Raw genomic sequence first — 15535 nt, 5'->3', positions numbered from 1 at the left:
TGTTTCTGTCTGGCCCTCATTACAAGTGGATCAATAAAGAATTTAAGAAAACCCAATCAATTCTGTTTTCTTTTCCATTTTATTTAGTTGGTTTTGGTATAGAAACAGATTTAACCTGGTACTTAATTTTGATTTCAGAAATTGATTTTTACTCTATGTTTTGCTGTTGCTTAGGAAACAAAGTGTCAAAGTCTATACTCTAAACTATTAATCTCAGCAATCTTTGGCAGACAAACTCTTCCAAGAGATCTTGGGACTACTTTGAGTTCCCTTTCTTTCTCCAAATGGAAGGTAATTAGAGGTGTGTGTTTTCACAGTTTGGAAGAAAAAAAAAAAAGAATATCACTAAGGCTCATGTATGCAACAATACATACCAGAAGCTCATCACACTTTCCATTGAGCATTTAAAAGGGCATATTCAAAAATATATTCAAGGGCTTAACAGCAAATCTAAATTAGGACTCCATATCCAGGAACATTTGGGAATTTAACTGCATCATGTGGGAAAGTCTTCCCTGATGGGGAAGGGCTGCTTCAGATTCAGGTATGCGGGCCAAAATGATCAATTTGTTTCCTTTCTGCACAGCTCAAATTACATTCTTGACTCTGTAACACTGAGCTCTTTCCAGCACATCCATTAAGGGAACTTGGCTCACGTTGAGGATATCTGTAAGACCTAGTCTATGAGAGCAACATTAAACCTCGCCAAGGGAATATGGAACACTGGGTTCTGAGCAGCAGGGCCTTCATCTCAGCACTGAATAAGCCTGTTGATCAAACCCACGCCAGATATCTCTGGGCATTTGGATAGGCCATATTCAAACTCCCTCAGCTCATTCACAGAAGCTCCATGGACCACATTTTAAATAATTTTATTTAGAAACATGAATAAATAGTTATCCACCAGAGATAAAGAATAGATGGCAAGCAGTTATGTGCGGAAATAATTATTTAGTATTAGAATCAAGCAGGCCTGACCCAGACATGATTTCAACCTAAAAAGACATCAGTGTACGGTATTTTTTCTCACAAGGTTTTAAGAATCTAGTTCATGTAATTCGCATAATGATGATAAACGATATTTGTCAATTATCTGATACGTATAAGACTTTGCCCTAAGTGGTTTACATGCAGTTCATACCTCATTACGACTCTGCCAAGTCAGAAACTAACTCCACTGTTTTGATACAGATCTCCTAAAGGGTCCCTATTTTGGTATTTGTGCTGTAAATATTCCAAGAGCACACCCTCCTCAGGTCTCATAATTTGCTCTAGCTTCTGCCTGAAATTCTCATCCTGAGATAGCCACAGAATCATTCCTTCATCTTCTTCAAGTCTTCGCTAAAATGACACTTTTACAATGAAGTCTTTTTGTTGTTGCTCTCTTTTTATTTTTCAATACGAAATGTATTAGCACCTAAAGACGACTCATTGGAAAAGTCCCTGATGCTGGGAAAGATCAAGGGCATCAGAGGATGAGATGGCTGGATGGCATCACAGATGCATGAACATGAACCTGGGCAAACTCTGGGAGTCGGTGAGGGACAGGGAGGCCTGGTGTGCTGCAGTGCATGGGGTTGCATAGAGTCAGACACAACTGGACAACCGAACAACAACAACATCGTTTTCACTTATTTCCTCTCCCACCACCCACATTAGAATGCAAGTTCTATGGAGGCAAGGAATTTGACTCTTTTAAAAAGTTTACCAGCTAGAAGGATGCCTGGTCCATTATAAGTACTTATCAAATAATTGGAAGTGGTAAGTGGAAGTGATGTGGCTTTAAGTAACAATCACTTATTATCATAAATGAGGCTAAAGACAAAAGCAAAATCTTTAAACCATTGTTCATAGGTTAAGGTTAACCACTAGTTTTGGTAATAAATCCTGTTCAGATAATTTCATCTAAACTTACTTTCAAAACAAAAGGTTAAATAATTTAATGAAGGGCCATTCTTCAGAGTTTATTAGCAGGTATTAGGTACACAAATATATGTGATAGCTTAGGCTGTGCTTTCCTGAAATTTCCAATCTCAGGAGAGAAAATATATAATCTAAGACAATTAGAAGACAATATATTAAACAGATACTTCTCATTTATTCCATTCATTCATGTAACAAATGACTACCTTCGTGTGCAAGACATTCTGGATGAGGTCCAGGAAACATAGAAGTAAGTAAGATATACTTCCCTACTTCAAGGAGTTTACAGTCTGGTAGAAGAAGTAGGATTTTCTACAAGATAAAACCTGTTCAATGAATAAAACTTGGTAAATGGAATAAAATGTGCTAAAATTGAATAAAAAGATTAAATGTTTTGAGAGTTCATCAGAGGGAAGATTTTCAAAGGCAGTATGTCATGAAGCACTAAACTGAATATAATCAAATGCCAAACGGTATGGCAGAGACGATGAAATGCTATTGCCTATCACTCCTGCAACTGAAATACACCAGGGATCTTGGTAAGCTTTCATGCAGAAAATAACATATGCCAAGACTCATCTTTCTCTTAGTTCCCTGTGAAAGGGCACTAAGCATTAAACAGAATACAGCCCTGAATGGTGTTTCCAGCTGTTCCTGAAAGCAATTTGATAACCTCAGTTTTGTTCTTCACTCCCAGGTTTTACAAGCAAACTAAAAGAAAGCCTAATATTAGTTTTCCAAAGGTTAAATTTATAATTGAATTCATGCAAAATTGATGAAATACAACAAATCTCAAGAATGCAAGCTGTCACTTCACATGTGAAGTATTACCTTCTAAAAAAAAGAGACAAACAGAATGCAATCTATATTTCAACCATTTGTCTAATTTTTTTCAGATGGAACAAGTTCTGCTAATTATTATAAAAAACCTAAAATTACATTATATAAAACAAAAGTGAAATTTATCTGTAATTCTGATATCCACCTAAAGGCTGGAAAATTGGTGTATGTTCTTCTGTATATAGGTGCACACAATGATGCAGCAATAAATGTAGCAACTGGTATGATTACAGATTATAATTTGCGTGATATGTTAGCCATTATAGCGAGAAATTGGACCGTCATTCTATGTGCTTCAATGACATGATTTCTTTTAGCTGCATGCTATTCCCTGTCACGGTTGTGCTGTCTGTTATAAACAATCCCATGATAAAATAGGTATACAAAAATGTTTATTTGCTTTTCTGATTATTTCCCTAGGATGAATTCCTAGAATAAGACTAAAACGGTGACAGCATTTTGAGACTCTATGAAGTGTTGCCAAATTGCCTTCCAAAATGTTACATGATATAAATCCTGTCCAGCAGCATCCTGGAGTGAACATCTTCCCACACTCTTGGCAACTGGAGCACTGCCATATTCTTTTTTATATTAAATGCACATTTGTATATTTTATTTACGTTATTTTGAATGACTGATTTAGAATATTAACAAACTTATTTTAATTTATCTTAATATTTAGCTGTGTAGGATCTTGGTGGTTTTTCTATTGATTTGTGAGATCTTATAGTTATCATATAACTATTTTATTTGTGGCCTTGCAGTTTTTTATATTTTAAACATAAATTTAAAAATTCTTATGCAGACAAATCTATTTTTGTGCGTGTAAGCTCTTCTATTGTATTTACGATTAGAAATTTCTCAAAACTGAAATCAGTTAAATAAGAACTGTTCATGGCTTTATTTTTATGTTAGTCTATTAATGCATATGAAATCAGTTTGGTGTTTGATTATAGAAATAACTGATCATGTTTATTGAGCAAAGATTATTTGCCAAACAACATACTGAATTATCTATTTGTGTGTGTTAGTCACTCAGTCATGTCTGATTCTTTGCGACCCCATGGACTATAGCCTGCCAGGCTCCTATGTCCATGGAATAAATTGTCTGTTTAATTCCCATAACCATTTTATGACTATTATTAATACTTATATTAACAGATATTGGCGAAAACTATTACTGTCTCTGCTTTATACATGAGGAAACTAAAGTTTAGAGAGGTTAATTTATTTATCCCAAGTTATCAATGGCACCCCACTCCAGTACTCTTGCCTGGAAAATCCCATGGACGGAGGAGCCTGGTAGGCTGCAGTCCATGGGGTCACTAAGAGTCGGACACGACTGAGCGACTTCACTTTCACTTTTCACTTTCATGCACTGGAGAAGGAAATGGCAACCACTCCAGTGCTCTTGCCTGGAGAATCCCAGGGACGGGGGAGCCGTGGGCTGCCGTCTATGGGATCGCACAGAGTCGGACACGACTGAAGCGACTTAGCAGCAGCAGCAGCAGCGTATGACTAGTAGGTGATATAGCTGGTATTTGAACTCTGAAAGCTTCCAGAACCTGTTCTCTTAAGTACTCTTTACACTAGTAGGAATGGCTCCAACTGTATTACCAAGTTTCTGAACCCCAAGTCTTGATTAATCTATTTGTTTTTCTCTGGTTTACATTAATTCCTTCATCATATATGACATTATTTTCTACACTAACCTCTGTTTCACAGCCATTTTATTGAATTGGTCTGTCAGCCAATTCTTGAGTCAGCAGTACACCATTTGTTAATTGTTGCAGCTTTGTAATGTTTATTAATGTATATGTGCAGTAGGATAAATCGCCCATTCACCATTCTACACTTTGACAGCTAACATTACTCTTCAGTTCAGTTCAGTTCAGTTTGTCAGTCGTGTCCGACTCTTTGCGACCCCATGAATCGCAGCACGCCAGGCCTCCCTGTCCATCACCAATTACTGGAGTTTATTCAAACTCACGTCCATCGAGTCAGTGATGCCATCCAGCCATCTCATCCTCTGTCATCCCCTTCTCCTCCTGCCCCCAATCCTTCCCAGCATCAGAGTCTTTTCCAATGAGTCAACTCTTTGCATGAGGTGGCCAAAGTATTGGAGTTTCAGCTTTAGCATCAGTCCTTCCAAAGAATACCCAGGACTGATTTCCTTCAGAATGAACTGGTTGGATCTCCTTGCAGTCCAAGGGACTCTCAAGAGTCTTCTCTAACACCACAGTTCAAAAGCATCATTACTCTTATCATCCATTTATTCCTCTAAAAAACCAGAATCTTTCTGTTAGGTTTAAATGCTTTATTAATTGGTCTATGATGAACTGTATTAAATATGAATAGAAATTAAGATTTTTCAATACCACATTTCATTGCAGGAATATGGGTTAACTTATCATTTATTCAAATACCCTTTGACATCAATCAGTAAAATTTTATAATTTTCTCCATCTACGTCTTGCATAGGTGGAAACAGATTTATTCCTAGGTATGTTGTATTTTTTGCTGCTGTTGTAAATGGAATATTTAAACCCATATTTTCTCTTTATTGAGGTAATTAGGGAAGCAACTGATTGTTTACTACTTCTCTTATATCAAGCACATCTCTTGAGTTTTGGGGAAAAAACAGAAATTAATCTTCTATCAGATATATCTCATTCTGTTTCATGTCACATTTCAGTGTTCAGAAATTTCAAATAATGTTAAAGCAAAACAGTAATAATAATTACTTTCTTTTCCTCTAACTTTAATGGGGATTCTTTTAGTATTTCAACATTAAGTACAGGAAAGATTGTTAATCTGGGATAGTTATTATTTATAGTGTTAAACATATAGATTTTTAGTTTTAGTTTTCTAAGAGATTCTATCAGGAATGAGTGTTAAATTATATTAAATGCCTTTAACAGGTATTAGAATGATACTTTCAAATTTTATTTTAGATGTTATGATTTATGGTAATAGATTTCTAATTAAATCATCTTTGTCTTCCAGGGATTCATTCCTACTTAATCTTCATAAATGATTCTTCACTGATGTTAAATTTTGTTGGGTGCATTTTATTTAGGATATATTCATTCTTATTAGTGAGAATAGGTCATAGTATTATTTTTATACTTGTCTGTTTTTACATCCAGATAATAAATGACCAATTATATTGGGTTTGCCAAAAGGTTTGTTCAAGTTTTGCTCTAAGACATTATAGAAAACCCAAACGAACATTTTGGCCATCCCAGTACTTGGAGGATTTGCTAGATAAAGCATTCCAAGGTTAAAAACTTAATATTTGTACTATACATAGTATAATATGAATATATAATATTCATATTTATAAAAATATATGATACTTATGTATCATATAGCTTTCAGATTGGCTCACTTGGGGATGCCCTGTACTTTAGTTTTTCTATTAGGGAAAATATCATTACATTCACTTAATGAATATATCCATGAATTATACCACCTTAATGTCATTTATATCAAACACAAATAAGTTATTTATGTTTATTATCAAATATATGAAATTTAACTTTTACAATAGTGCAGTTATTTACTCATATATTCAAGAAGTTTTATCGAGTATGTATCATGTGTCAGCTACTTCTCTAATGCTCATGGTACTGTGAGAAATAAGACATGTGAGGTTCTTGCCCTTGTAAAGCTATTCTTTGATATACATGAAGAATACAACGCTGATCAAAGAAAGCAAGTTGCCCAAACCCACATATGCTATAAATGGAGAAATTATCTTACTGTCTGCCCTATAACATTTTCAGTGGATAATTTTTCAGGAAATAGCTTCCATATATGTGTAGTATTTCATAATCAGTTTGATCTAAAGGCAGTGAAATCGATAGGATAACCCTTGGAAATTTCTTTAATTCTGCAAGGCTGCAAATCCTATCAGTTCACTAGAACTGCATTGTCAGAAATATGAAAAAATAGAAAAATTGTAACAATATTGACTTTTACTCCTCAAAGGCTAGGAGTTACAACTATTTCTCTTTCCATCCTTATATTTCGGACTATACACACACTCATTTTAGCATCCCGAAAGTATTTCAAGGTAGGAATTATTATTTCCACTTTAGGCTTGATAAAATGGAGACCCAGAATTTAAAATAAATTGGCCAATGTCATGTAGCAAGTAAAGGATCTAGATCTCAAATCTAGGACAGTCTCTCTTCTATGCCTTTCCCAATGTATGTTTCATAACTATACTAACTGCAAGAGTATTTATGTGAAGACTAAGTGTTTCTAAAATTGTTTAATTTGAGTTATGCTTTTAGATATCTTTTTAAATGACCAGAAATGAGAAAAAAAGTTAATTGGCCTGCCAATCAATCATAAATAGGCAGAAGTCCAAAAATGATGAAGAAATTGATCAAGTATAATGGGCTCATATTGTCATGACTTCATAAAAGCCTTGATAAAAGAATAAGCCTTGGAAAAGAATTCAAAAGTAATTTAAGGAGTAAGAAACCTAAGGATAAAAGTTAACTGGCTTTATCACAATTCTATTGAATCAATCCATACTGAAATTTTCTTTTTGGAGTAGAGAAGGGTACCGGTTTATAACTTTTCAGAGGTACAAGCAAGCTTCCCTTGTGGCTCAGCTGGTAAAGAACCTGCCTGTAATGCAGGAGACTTGGGTTCAATCCCTGGGTTGGGAATTGGGAAGATCCCCTAGAGAAGGGAAAGGCTACGCACTCCAGTATTCTGGCCTGGAGAATTCCATGGGGTCACAGAGTTGGACACGACTAAGCGACTTTCACATCACTTCACTTCACTTCTGATACATGAAACTGAGTTGTGAGAGAGAAACAACCACATTTTACTTATTGTTAGGTTCCTTGTACCTGGCACAGCACGTGCTACATAATAGTCATTCAGTTAATGCTTGTGTAAATGAATAAACGAGCCTCTAGAGGGAAATCAGTGCAAACAACTGAAAGACACCAGAAAGACAGTCAGTAGATTCACTTTTCTTGATCTGATTCTGCTACTAATTGTCATTACTGTTGAACAGAGTTTTAAGTTTCTTATGCCTCACTTTCTTCATCAGGGAAATAAAGAGGTGGAGCTAAATGATCGCACAGGTCTTTATTAACTCTAAAATTCTATCATCTCCAATTAATAATATCAGCATTTTTCTTTTCTTTTCTTTCTTTTTTTTTTTTAACAGATTTCTTACACATCAGAGAGGAGAAGCTCCCACTTATCAAAACTCCCCCCAGGCAGTCAGAGACTCTGACCACAAATTGAACCACTTAGAGCCTTTCTGGAAGCAATCACCACAGATCCTATATCCCCATTTTCCTTAGGTAGTCTTTTAATCACTATAAAATAATGATTCTAAAAACTTTTTTCCATGATTTATTAATAGTGCAAATAAACATATACAAGAGCTGAAATTAACTGACAGAGTGATGACTGTGCTTTTAAACATGCACATAAATCTAATTTTCTAGACAGAAGAAACATATTACCCAGTATCTCTAATGTTCTACTTGTCTAGAAACTGAGGAATGACCCAATGTTAACTGGCTAATACAGCCATTCTTCTTGCACAGGCTATAAAGTCATGAGTAATCACTTTTACACACTTAGGGCAAAATATTTATTCCATTTAGAGGGATGCCAGTTTGGTTCCATAGAAATAAGAAAATAATTATGAATGTCTTAACTGTGTAATACTTTTTTAGTTTTTCTTTTCTTTAACACTAAAGTGGAAAGGACTACATCATCACCCACTAGAGATTAGAAATGCAAAAATTCAATGACGTTTCTCTGTGTTGACTTTAGCTGAGTAGGACTGTAGTGGCCTGCTTAACAACCAGCCCCGATTTTTGTAGAAACAGTCATAGAATCTACAAAGAGTTCAGCAGGCCCATCCAGAAAAATCACACACCTGGTGTTATGGCTACAAGGAAAGAAGAGTGTACCAAATCCTAGAAATATAAGGGCTAACTCTGGGAACTGTCAGACACACAAATGGGTGCTAAGTCACTTCAGTCATGTCTAACTCTTTGCGATCCCCATGGCAAGCCTACTAGGCTTCTCTGTCCATGGGATTCTCCAGGCAATAATACTGGAGTGCATTGCCAGGCTCTCCTCCAGGATATCTTCCCCACCCAGCGAAAGAACCTGCGTCTCTCTGCATCTCTCAGGTCTTCTGTAACTGCAGGCAGGTTCTTGACCACTAGCACCATCTGGGAAGCCCAAGTATTTGTTACAGAGTTTCCTAATTTACTTTCATTGGTTACAAAGTAACCTTCAGAAAGAGAGATGGAACATCAGAAGAAGAAAAGACCAAAGATCTCTGAGCCAGCTCACTTGCCTTAAAGACAAAAACCTAGGTCTCAGAGAGGTTCGTATCTTGTCCAAGGTCACACCCAGGAGCCAAGCCAGGTCACAGACTTTGCTCTCTAGCTCCCAGTCTAACATTCTTTTCTCTGTTCCTTGGACAGAGTTGTACTTCTACAATATTCCTCACTGGATGTGTCCTCTGAGAATACAGTTGCTCAGAATAAGGATAGCTCAAGAACAGAACCACATTTTACTTATTGGTGGGTTCCTGGTACCTGACATAACGCATGCTACATAATAGCCATTCAGTTAAGGCTCGGATAAATGTAGGAATGAGCCTCTGTAGCCGTAGAGAAATCAGTGCGGATGACTGAAAGACACTGGGAAGACAGTCAGCAGATTCAGATGCTACGTCTGATTCTGCGACTGTCAAGGGGTCAGGGTACAGTCCATTCTCCTCAGAAATTTCAGAGATGTTTGAAGAGGAGGAGGAAGGATAAAAGAGTAAGTGGCGATAAGAGCTTGAGCTCAATTTATTCTGAATGACATTAAAAATAGATATGGATTATTAGTACTATATCAGAAAATGTCTTCTCCCAAAATAGATAAATGGATACATAAGATGTGGTATATAGATATAGATATATATTATGTATATGCATATATATACACACACAGTGGAATACTCAGCCATTAAAAAATTGAATTTTTGCCATTTGGGAGAAATAGGTGAATGGGATTAAGAGGTACAATTCTCCAGTTATAAAATAAATAAGCCATGGGAATGTAATATATACCATAAACAATACGGTCGGTACTATTTTAATAAATTTGTATGAGGACAGATGGTTACTAGAGTTACCACATGATCATTTCATAATGTGTGTAAATGTCAAATCACTATGAAATATACCTGAAACCAACACAATATTGTACATCAGTAAAAAATTTGGTAAAATTTTTTTGAATATATATTTCAATAAAAACCTCAAGATGATGGTATAGCAAAGGGACTTGGTGTCACAAGGACTAAAAATAAACACACCTCATTTACGGAATCTACTGGATTTATGATCACTGCCCAAATTCAGAGAACATCCCAGGTGGAATGTTCTTGGCTGTTGGAATGCCCCTATGCGTAGAATATAACAGTGAAGTCAATCCAAATAGGACATCATCACACATCTGATCCATTCTCATTACCATGGACCCACAGCAGGATATGCTGCCTGCTTTGGTAACTCAGAGTTCTTTTGTACAACGAACTGTGATTACTTCATAAAGGTCAATTCTCCCAAATCCCTGGAAACCATGGCACACCAACCCACCAAGATCACAGAAGCAATTAAAAGTGTTTAACCGGGAAGGTTGCCAGGACCAGATGGCTTCTGCCAGTGGGTTTTTGTTTTTGTTTTAAACTGCACAACACTAGGGAAACAGCATTTTTTTTGCCTCATATGTATTTTCTAGTGGTTTTTTCATATTTATAAAATAATGCACTCATCATAGGCATTCTCATTACATGGACATTAGAATGTGGGTCATAAGAGACAATGATAGATTCTTCCCCCTGCCCCCATCATGTCCACTGTGTTTCAAATCAGCTCAAAGTTTGCTGTATATAGTCTACTATTATGAATGCCTACAAAATCCTACTTCTGTGAAGTAAAAGGTTCTTCAAGAGCTTTTTGGAATTAGACTATAGGATAATCTATATCCTAAGAAAGGGGTCAGACAACCTTTAACAAAACGGTCACTTTGTGCTACAAAAATGCTCTGCACCCCTAATTTTGTAGTTTACAATTGCCAAACATGACCACTTACTATCTATAAGATCATTATTAATATATCATATTTATTTAACTGAGATAAGGATTCAGCTTAGAAACTTATTTAAATCATACAAACATAGGGTGGCCATGGATCAAATCCTGGATCTGATGTTTCCTATTTTTTTTTTTTCTTTTTTCAGCAAATTGACCTTGGGAAAACCATTATCTTCTGACCTTTGGAGATTATCATTATCTATAATTAAAACAGTATGATATTTGCACATTTAAAGTACAAAAAAAAAAAGGTTGAGAAAAAGACCCAAATATATATATATATAATACATATATATATAATTTGGTGTGTGATAAAGTGGCATCTCAAATCAGTGAGAAAAAAATAAATTTATAATAAATAATACTGAGACAACTGAGTAGTCACTTGGAAAAAGATAAAATTAGATCAGTACCTCACATCGTACACTAGAATAAACTCCAAATGGATCAGAGAGCTGGATGTAAAAAAGAAAAAAAAAAGAAAACATGATTAATTCATTAAAACATAAGATAGGAGAAAGCTTTTGTAAACATGACTCAAAAATCCATGAGCAATAACATATATATACATATATGTGTGCATGCATGCTAGGTCACTTCAGTCATGTCAAACTCTTTGCAACTCCAAGACTGCCAGGCTCCTCTGTCCATGGAATTCTCCAGGCAAGAATACTGGAGTGGGTTGCCATGCCCTTCTCCAAGTGATCTTTCCAACCCAGGGGTCGAACCAGCATCTCTTATGTCCCCTGTATTGGCAGGCAGGTTCTTTACCACTAGAGTGACCTGGGGAAGCCCACATATATGAGTATATATATGAGCAATAAAACCACATATATGTATATATTTATGTTTTTCAAAATATGAATAACAAACTATAAAAATATACTTGCAACTTAGATAATAGGCACAAAGATATAATACTTTAACACAGAGAAAGCCTCTAGAAATCTGGAAGGAAAATACCAAAGGCTCAATAGAACAGTGGGCAGCCTGAACCCAAAAAGAAAAATAAATGTTTTCAAACATACAAAAAGATCCATAATATCACTTACAAGAGAAGTAAAATTCTACTAAGATACTCTTTCCTACTATTTGATTGACAAAAATGTGAAAGCTTTTTAACAATGTAGTTGCCAAGAAGAAACAAGGATTCTCCTACATTGCTAGTGAGCATGCAAAGCATTACAACTTGTATGATAGTGCATTTGACAATACCTAACAAAATTACATGTGTGTTTTCCTTCTAATCCAGAAATCTCATTTCTAGGAACCTACTCTATGATCACACCTCTATAAATTCCAAAGAGCATATCTATAAGGCTATTTGTGACAACACTGTCTATAATAGCAAAAGACTAAAGAATTTCAAATAATCAACAGAGAATTTATTGAATAAGCCATGGTCATCTACCCAAAAAGGTGCTATGTGGTTATAAAAAAAAGATGAAGATCTCTACAGAGAGTTATAGAATGATTTAAATATATTTAATAAGTAAATGGCAACCCACTCTAGTATTCTTGCCTGGAGAATCCCATGAACGGAGGAGCCTGGGGGGCTACAGTCCACGGGGACACAAAGAGTCAGACACGACTGAGCGACTTCACTCACTCAATAAGTGAAATAGCGAGCAAGATGTTTAGCTTTTTCATTAGGAAGGAAGAAATTAATAAGCACACACATACACATGCATCTTACTACTTCCGTGGTAAGAAATGCCAAATGGTAAACGGACAATAATAATAATTGGTAACAGTGTAAGCCCACCAGTGAAAATCATTTTGTCTAGGATAGACTATTTGAGTTTTAAACTGGCTTTATTATACATATACATATGTTGTTTTTAATGTACAAAGATTTAGATATTCTTAAAAGCTTTTAAAGAATCACTTTAGTGTGTGACTATTTTACTTGCTCTCTGATAAAATAAAATTAACTTTCAATCAATAGCTTAGTATTTCAAAAGTTATGAATTGCAATTATTTTAAGTGATTCATTTCCTTCTCAAAAGTGTCCCGCTTGGACAATGAATTATATATGACTACGCCTACAGGGGACTGGGAGAAACGGATTAAAAAAATGAAAGCAATATCTCTCTGCTGTATCTTTTACCACAGCTATTACTTTTAAATCCTGTGTATATACAAATAAACTTTAAGAGAAACAAAACAATAAATTCTAACAATGCAAACTAAAACAGCCTAGTCTGTCTATCAGATTACTAGTTTAATCTCAAAGAAAAAAATAGTTATTTCAAGTGACTTTTAAATACAGTTCATTTTATTTTGAGTGCCTTCTATGGAAAAAAGTGAACTGCAAAAAGCCCTGCATTTTATTCAGTAGTTTGTTTACTTGTATTGTTAGGGCTGTAATTTTGATGCTGTTTGGTCTATCAGGGAGAATAAAGCAAACAAACAAAAGTATCATTAAAAAAATGAGCATCTTAGTGTAAGAGAAAGGAATTACAAAGTCAAGGAGTTTTAACAAAATGCTATGTAATGTTAGATTTGAATTGGAAATACTGTTAGCTACTTATAACATTTATATATATATGCTGCTGCTGCTAAGTCGCTTCAGTCATGTCCGACTCTGTGCGACCCCATAGAAGGTAGCCCACCAGGCTCCTCTGTCCCTGGGATTCTCCAGGTAAGAATAGGATTCTCCAGGCAAGAATGCTGGAGTGGGTTGCCATTTCCTTCTCTCATATATATATATATATATATATATATATTTTTTTTTTTTTTTCACTGTTTACTAAAAGGACCTAAGAAACAGTAACACACTCGTGGTCAGGAGCATAACTAACACCAAGATCTTGGTTTCTAACTATCATTTTCTACTAAATGGAATCAGAATACCTTGGAGAGATGACTAATTTTATATTGGGGCAGGAAAAGTTCCAGAACATGAAAGCCATTTTGAAGGGGTCCTTCTTGACCAAATTTGGACATCAAAGAGAATACTGCTAGTTTTTTTTTTTTTAATTGAAAGAGAACATTTGCCATCCTTAAAGCTGATTTTTTATATTAACTTCCTGTTCTTAGGGAAATGTATTAAGTCATCCTGCATTCACATAACTAACATCTTAAGACAATGAAGAAAAACATCTTATAGAAAAATGCCCTGTAGAAGAAATAACAGAATTAGAGCAAGTGAGCGGCAGGGACCAATGTGGCAAAATGCCAACAAATGGTGAGCAAGGTAAAGGTGTATAATGGAGTGTGTTTACTGCTCTTTCAACTTTTCTCTAGGCTTTTAATTATTCAAGATAAAAATGGGGGGAGAGTTCAGTGTCATGGGGAATCTTTGAGAGGTTTAGATTACAACATAGTAAAGATATAAGATTCAAATATAATTCATGAACCACGATTGGATCTTGGTTTGGTAAAAAAACAAAATACTATAAACAGTTGAGGAGGACAGTTGGGGAACTTGCATATGAACTGGGTATTAATAATACTGGAAAATAATCATTAATTGTTTATTGCCTGGTAATGCTGTCATGGTTATGTAGGAGATAAATATTGAAGCCTTTCTGTATGCAAGTTACCTTCAAATGGTTCTGTGAAAATAATTACAGCTTTATTGGTATTTCCTTTGCTGGTATCTTAAGATTCAACTTCTAAATAAATGCTGTTTTACCCTCTTCCTCTACTATCCTACATTTTATAACACAGAATGTCATTAATATGGGGAGGAAATTGGGGATGCCTTACTGGGTTGAGTGAACAACTTTGGGTTAGGGAACATGAGATTAAGAAGGCTGAATTACTATAAAATGGTCCCTTGATTTCCCTGTATTTTAATTGGATCTTGTTGGCTAGTTTCATATTTCCCAAAGGAAGAGAGAAATGTTGATTTTCCCACTTTCTGTTTTAACTCTTCCATTTAAACTCAGCCAAGTGAAGAATACGAGTAATCCTCCTTGTACACGTCCCCTCCACACACCAAACTTCCCACGCACATACCCATGATGCACTAACCTAACACACCAATTAAAGACTCCAATTACTATACTCATAACTCTTACTTCCACTGCATGCAGCCAGAACTGCTGTTAGTATCTAAGATGAATACCTTGTCAACACTCTCAATTTCGCCCCATCATTGAGTCCTTGTCCTGGGATTAGATGAAGACATGTTCCAACAATTTAGCTCTTTTTTAAAGTACTGTGTTTCCCACATTTACTTACGTTAAAAACAATTTTACCAACTAAAATATTTAGAATATAAATGTAACAAAGTTTCCTATATTCAATCAACTCCTAGATTTTCCTTTGCTACTTCATTTTGCTTTAAAATTTTAATCCTTGCCATTTTCTGTTCCAGAACTATTATGTTTTGCTCTAGAGTAAACAGAAAGAGAGAGAGGCTAATTCATAGATTAATTCATAGATATAAGGGTTATTAAGACATTTGAATCAAGTTGTAAATTCCTAGTTCATCTTCAAGTGCCAGCTGATATGATATTTCCCTTCTAAGTCTTCTCAAACACATAGGCAAATACCAAACTAATCTATACCCCAGTAATTAGCACATCACAAGGACAAGAAAGAAAGCTGAGTGCCAAAGAATTGATACTTTTGAACCGTGGTGTTGGAGAAGACTCTTGAGAGTCTCTTGGACT

General features: G+C 35.3%; 1 protein-coding gene across 7 annotated transcripts in view; it reads right to left on the bottom strand.

Annotated features, from left to right (window-relative positions):
* The window catches only part of DLG2 (discs large MAGUK scaffold protein 2), a 2330119-nt gene that overhangs the window by 1113324 nt on the left and 1201260 nt on the right, over positions 1-15535 (bottom strand). For 4 of the 7 annotated variants that reach the window (XM_061406089.1, XM_061406091.1, XM_061406093.1 and 1 more), the window contains exon 6: positions 11324-11365. The exons of the other annotated variants lie outside the window; for them this stretch is intronic. In XM_061406089.1, coding sequence (XP_061262073.1) covers positions 11324-11365 — 42 coding nt within the window. The remainder of the gene's footprint in view (positions 1-11323; positions 11366-15535) is intronic. 7 annotated transcript variants of the gene reach the window in all.

This window comes from Bos javanicus, chromosome 29 (assembly GCF_032452875.1).
Source record: "Bos javanicus breed banteng chromosome 29, ARS-OSU_banteng_1.0, whole genome shotgun sequence".
Taxonomy (NCBI): Eukaryota; Metazoa; Chordata; class Mammalia; order Artiodactyla; family Bovidae; genus Bos; species Bos javanicus.
This window is presented reverse-complemented; position numbering and strand designations above follow the sequence as displayed.